Source organism: Aythya ferina (assembly GCF_964211825.1).
Source record: "Aythya ferina genome assembly, chromosome: 6".
Classification (NCBI taxonomy): domain Eukaryota; kingdom Metazoa; phylum Chordata; class Aves; order Anseriformes; family Anatidae; genus Aythya; species Aythya ferina.
In genome coordinates, this window is record NC_140303.1 from 31,337,299 (window position 1) to 31,343,298 (window position 6,000).

The window sequence follows — 6,000 nt, forward strand, 5'->3', positions numbered from 1 at the left end:
CTCACTGACGTGGTTTATGTGCAGTTGCAAAGGCCTTACATGAACAACTTTCTTCATAAACAGCTGTCTACCTCCTGCTCTGGAAATCCACATTCTCAGACCACAGTTTTTAATTACACTACTCATGTAATGGCAGCGCTCTGGTTCTGATGGACACTCCTAGACACAATGTTCACATCAATACTAGATGAAAAAGACAGCAAAGCTGCCTGCATCAAGAAGCCTTCATTATACAGCTGTACAGCTCCTAGGGTGCGTGCTAGATAATTATTTCAGCCACCAGATATTACTCCCACACAAGACCAAAACCAACCAACCAAAACCCCCTGTCAAACAAGCCAGAGCCAAAGCCCATAGCCACTGACAGCTTCATTTCTCTGGACAGGAACACTTGTTTGCAGGAAGGCAGATTTGCCACCTGAGTCTCATAAGTTTCTACACTAATAGTTGTTGAATGAGAAAATGTGAATGAGTTTCTTCTAAGTTACTGAACTGTAGGAAAATAAACCTTAAAAACATTTTTAATGTTGACTACTGGGATATTCCATTGATTAAAGAGAATATCAGCTCAGTTCTAACATCCACCAATGTTTCAGCAGCAGTTATTTCTCATATGTTACAGGAGAAGTATTTCATTTTAAGGATTTGCTTTCCATAAAATTATCCATTTACGCTGATGCCAACTTTAATAAAGCCAGCAGATATTAAAGAGTAAAACTGCATTGTTATTATAGTGGTCGACAAGATTTATTTGGAAGCAATTTAACCTAGCAAACAGAGATTACTTCACTCAGCAGAATATTGAATTGCTAGTCATGAGCAAAACTACTCCCCAAAGAACGTTTTACTCAATTCTCAATAACAAGAATCTAATAAGCCACTGTCCTGGTTTTGCAACCCACAAGAGAATACTGGCATACCCCATATCCCAATCATGATTTTTATCAGGAAATTTTTTATTCATAACCCACAGATTAAAAAAAAAAAAAACCTACAGGAAGTTAATTTCTTCCAAGCCTTCTTAGAAATCTGCCCCTTTTCCCAAGTTATGGCAGAAAATTTCAGTTGCCTTCCTCAAATTCACCTCAGGTGCTTACTGTCCCCAGTGAGCATGGGCAGCCTCAACCAGGAGTTCACCAGTTTGTGCCACACAAGACGCCCTTCTTTCAGGGCTCTTACACATAAATGCAGCATAGCTGAATCTCAGAGGTATCAAACATGCTGCCATACCTACTGAACTGGTGTTATGAACACTGCTGTGCTTCCCCTTAACACAAGATGTTTCCACAGCATTTCCCCCCTACCCATCTCACTTGAAATCTGATACTGTATTTTTTTTGTAGGTATATCTCCTACCTTACAAAGACCGTATGTTTATGTGTATCAGCTCCTCCAGGTATGCAAGAGGACAGCCTAAGCTTTCCCACCTGATAGATTACACACCAAAACTGACAAGTTGTGGAGAATTGAAGGAAAGGGAAGCTATGGGAGTACTCACTAGCAGCCAAGACAGGATATTAAGTCCCCATTCTACTCCACCATTGATGCAGTGAGGAAGGCTGGACCTTCTGCTATCTAGGGCAGGACCTGAACCCACTGGCCTTAGCAGCTCTGCTGGCTTGATTCCTCTGATACCTGAGGATTTACATTACCTATATCTGCTTACTTTAGCCTTGTGCAGTACAGCTCTGCTCTAAGAGTTACCCCCAAGCCCATTTGTAGCTTGAGAGCTCTATACTGATTACCACTACTCCGTGCAGCTGTGCTGAGGAACAACACTCACCATTTTAGTGCCTTGACCAAACCATATTATTACTAGATAGAGTATTACCAGTGCAGCACAGTCTCTGAAACTTGATCAAGATTCAGCAATAACCAAAAGGTGATTTGAGTGCTAAGTTTTTCCCCTGTTCTGCTAAGGTAGGAAAAGATTTGACTCAACTTCACATGTGCACTTAGGAGAGCATATGTAACAGACAGTTTGGCTTTCCCATGAAAACCACTTACACAACTCAAACAATTAAAAATGACTGACCCTCATTAATATAAATATACATGAGTATAAACAGAGAAGTGAGGCAAAGGAAGAAAACCATCCTACTTGCTTCCAAAAAAAGGGCCAAGTTTTCCTAGCCAGTACCAAAATAACATGTAAGAGGACCATGACAAAAAGAAGAACATGACAAAGACTCATTTAACAAGATGTATTAGTGACAAATTAAGTGAAAAGCTTCTTACCGGCATATCGTTTTTGCTATCAGGACAATTTTCATCCTTTTCCGCTTGGATCTGCTCCTGACTTCCTGATTTTATAAGGTTTTCATCTGGTTCTGTATCTTTAAATTCAGCTTCTGAACCCTTCATTGCATCAGTTTCATCTTTTACAGTAAGAATATCAGACATCCTCATTAGTAAAGATTATTTTAAAATTCTACAAGAAATATGGAACCTTTAGGACAAAAAAAAAAAAAAAAAGGGGGATCACTGAGTATTTTTAAATTAATTAAATGCACATATTTAAACAGCTATCCAAAATAGAAATGATTTCACTACCATGAAGATTTGCACTCCTGTATTTCTCATTTCTTGTATCGGAGGGAAGGAGTGATCATCATCTTTTCACCACTTCTATCAAGAGGCATATAACCACAGATATCTATATGAGAGAACTAAACCACTACACTGTGGGATAACACTTGCAGATTTTCCCTTCTGTATTTAAAAATAAATGCTTGAACATTTCAGTGCTCCAAATCAAATTAGGTTCTAACAGAAACAGGGAAAGATTTTCTCATTTGAAATGAAGAAGGAATTACAGGTAGATTTACTTTGAAAGGGTTGAGAAAAAACAGATAAATGACAATGCACCAAGAAGGCAAATACATTAAGTTTCATTAAATCATTTTAAGTTTCCTGGTTGCCAATAACAAATGGGCTAGTACTGAACACAGGAACTCTATTACATAAGATACATAATGAAACTGGTCCTGATAAAATTAAGCACTCTCAGAAGCAATAAAGACAGAAACAGCTTTGGCAATTATAATAATGACCATTATCAATAATTACTGATAACAATAATTTACAATAAATTCAGAGAACTCTAATGATTAAAGCTAATAACAGAACCATCTTAGTTTTCCCTAATAAATAAAAAATACAACTTATTCCCATGACTCAGTTGCAGTGTAATATGTAAAACCAAGAATTCTCCTTTTTTTTTTTTTTTTTTTTAAAGAAACAGAGTAAGTTCTGCATGCTTAGTCTTTTATAGGGAAAAAAATAAAATGAGAGTATAGAAAAGTCTAAGCAAACATCTGATTTATTACCTGATGTGTTCTACAGTTTGGGGATTGTGGTCTACCACAAAAATAAAATAAAATAATCCAAAGTTCCTTTTCACAGTTGTCAACCAAGATGTCAGTTGTAATGAACCATCTGGAATCTGCCAGGAGGAGTCCCATGTCCTTATCCCCAGTGTAGAGTCTTGAACGGAACTATGTTGTCTTGAATTAGGAAGAACATCCCTTTCAAATGCCTAAATAAACAAACAGATTTTAAAAATCAACAAAGGAAATACATGATAATTATATTTGGGAGGAGGGAACCAACCCAAAAACGTGAATTCATTTAAAGAAAAAAAAAACAAAAAAAAAAAAAAAAAAAAACAATAAATCTGCATTTCTCATATGACTTGCTTTAGCTAGCAGCAGCAGCAGCTATACTTTTCATCAGGCTTCCAAAAATATTACCGAGTTAACAAGTAGTCATAATAAGCATTTTCTTGGCATTCCTTGTAAAACTCTGTTCCTATAAACAAGCAGGTATCTTCCAGAAAAGTCTGAAAAGACAGTTTGTAATAAGAAACCCAGTAGGTGTGGAGGAGTAATAGCCATGGAAAGCACAGAAAACCCTGTAAATATAAGCAATTCTCTTTTTGTCGTACTTAATAATCTACAAGCACAATACAAAACCCATATTTTAGGCAACCCGAATTACAGAAGACAATTTTATTTCATTCAATAAAGGAACCGCCTTTGAATGAGGGTTTACAAATTTCTAGAAAACCAACTCCCCTCTTTTACAGATTTGCTTTCCTGAGAAATAATTAGCACCACTACCCACAAGGAAGTGTGTGTTTGAAGTGGTAGGCAACAACAGAGACATCTAATATCAAACGAAACACAACCCATGAAGGTAGCAGAAATACCCTAAAACAAAGAAAATAAATAACTTCCTTTCAAGCCTGTGAAAGATACGCTGAATAGGATCACCATACTGCATTCCCCAGACACTTTTCTCACAACTACACGGTGCTTATTAAAAACAGCAGAAACGCTAATAAAGATCAAGAATACCTCCTGTCACCCCAGTTGAACTACTTCATTTCCATGTCAGTAGCAAGATAATTAGAATGACTTCAGGAAAATAAACAAGTGAAAAACATCCAAATTGTTTGAGGTGAAATAAGAAACCAATGAGCCATTTATTCCATGGTTATAAATGCATTTTTAATCGATTTAAGTAAAGAACCCACACTAAACTGTTCTCTTACAACATGAGCTGCCCTACATGAAGGGAGAAGGAACCAAAACACCTGCCCTGAAAGATCTTAAATGTCTCCAACTAGCTGCACTTGGTCACTAGAAAGCAATTAATAACAAAATTACAAGGTCAGGCTGTGACAGTGCCCAGCCCTTCCTCAGTTTTACTGTTTTGTCAATACAATAATTCTACAGTTAATATAAAGTAACAGAAAGCTAGCTAAATATATCACTGACTTTACATTGTGAGAGAAAAGCTGTATCTCATTTCACCGAATACCTACAGAACTAAAGATGGGCAGTAGGCTTTACCATGCAACAAAAGCAAGCAAATCCTTCACATTCTCCACATTCCCCAACAGCAACTCTCACCAGCCTTTATTCAAATTGCTTTGTGTACACCCAGAGATACTGCAATGTCGTGCTGGAAAACAGTAACTGGGAAAACAGCACAAGACAACACTTCAGAAGATACATGCAAATAAAGAATGAAGAATATTGTATTCCTCCCACATGCACCTCATTCTCCTCCCAAAAAAAACATGCAAGAAACCAAAACCCACCAGCCTGTAAAAAAGAGGTTCGAGTAGGAAGAATTTTAAATTATCATTTAAACGGTGTTCAGCTTTTAACACCTCCTCCTGAAGCACTAAGGGATCTTAATTCATCATTCATTCATCACCCTCAGTATCTCAGTGTCAAGTACTCCAGTGCTCTTCCCAGTACGACCCAGAAGACTGCAGCAGTGGCACTGTGGCCCACAGGCTGCCAGGTTGCCCTGGAGGTGAGATTAAAGCCCAGCAACAAATTCAGTTTTAGATCTGAAGAAACAATCAGGTTGATAAAGGACAGGAGATGCTACAAACATTTTGGCTTAATAAATTTCATTGAAAAGAAGCACGAAAAAAAAAGGTGAAACAATGGGCCGTGATTCAAGCCTGTAAGTTTTTTGACATCCTACTTATTGAATCATTAACGGGGGGAGAAAGGATTACAGATGAAAGAACAAATTGGAAATAACAAGACACAGGAAGGCAACAAAGCAGGAACTTTATGTGCTGCACAGACCACAGACCATCCTTATGAACCCCACCCCTTCCACCTCCCTGTGTATCTGAACGCTCACTTTGTGTCCCACACAGGGCAGGAAAACGAAGCAAGAAGGCTGACCTCAGGAATCACTCTATTGTTTGGAGGGAAAATAGGTTCTGGTAAGCAAATGTGTATTTTCTGACTTTCTCTTTATTAACATAGTCCACAAACACACTGTAGTACTATTAACATTTTGGCACAGGAGGAGTTTTCAATAAGCATGTTTGGCAATTTTGTTTTCTCTTGGATACTGAAGAATTAAGTTTATTTATATAAATCCCAACACTCCCCATACACTGGATGACAATAAGCTATCCAAAGTTATCCCTAGAATTATCCAAAAGATTGAAAAGATCAGATTTAA

General features: G+C 37.5%; 1 protein-coding gene across 13 annotated transcripts in view; it reads right to left on the bottom strand.

Moving 5' to 3' along the window:
* The window catches only part of R3HDM1 (R3H domain containing 1), a 50,526-nt gene extending 47,059 nt beyond the window's left edge, over nt 1-3,467 (bottom strand). For all 13 annotated transcript variants that reach the window (XM_084524245.1, XM_084524250.1, XM_084524244.1 and 10 more), the window contains exons 1-2: nt 3,330-3,467; nt 2,239-2,449 (exon numbers count right to left, since the gene is read on the bottom strand). In XM_084524245.1, the coding sequence (XP_084380371.1) occupies nt 2,239-2,409 (171 nt within the window). In that variant the 5' untranslated portion in view covers nt 2,410-2,449; nt 3,330-3,467. The remainder of the gene's footprint in view (nt 1-2,238; nt 2,450-3,329) is intronic.
* Nucleotides 3,468-6,000: the final 2,533 nt, after the last annotated feature.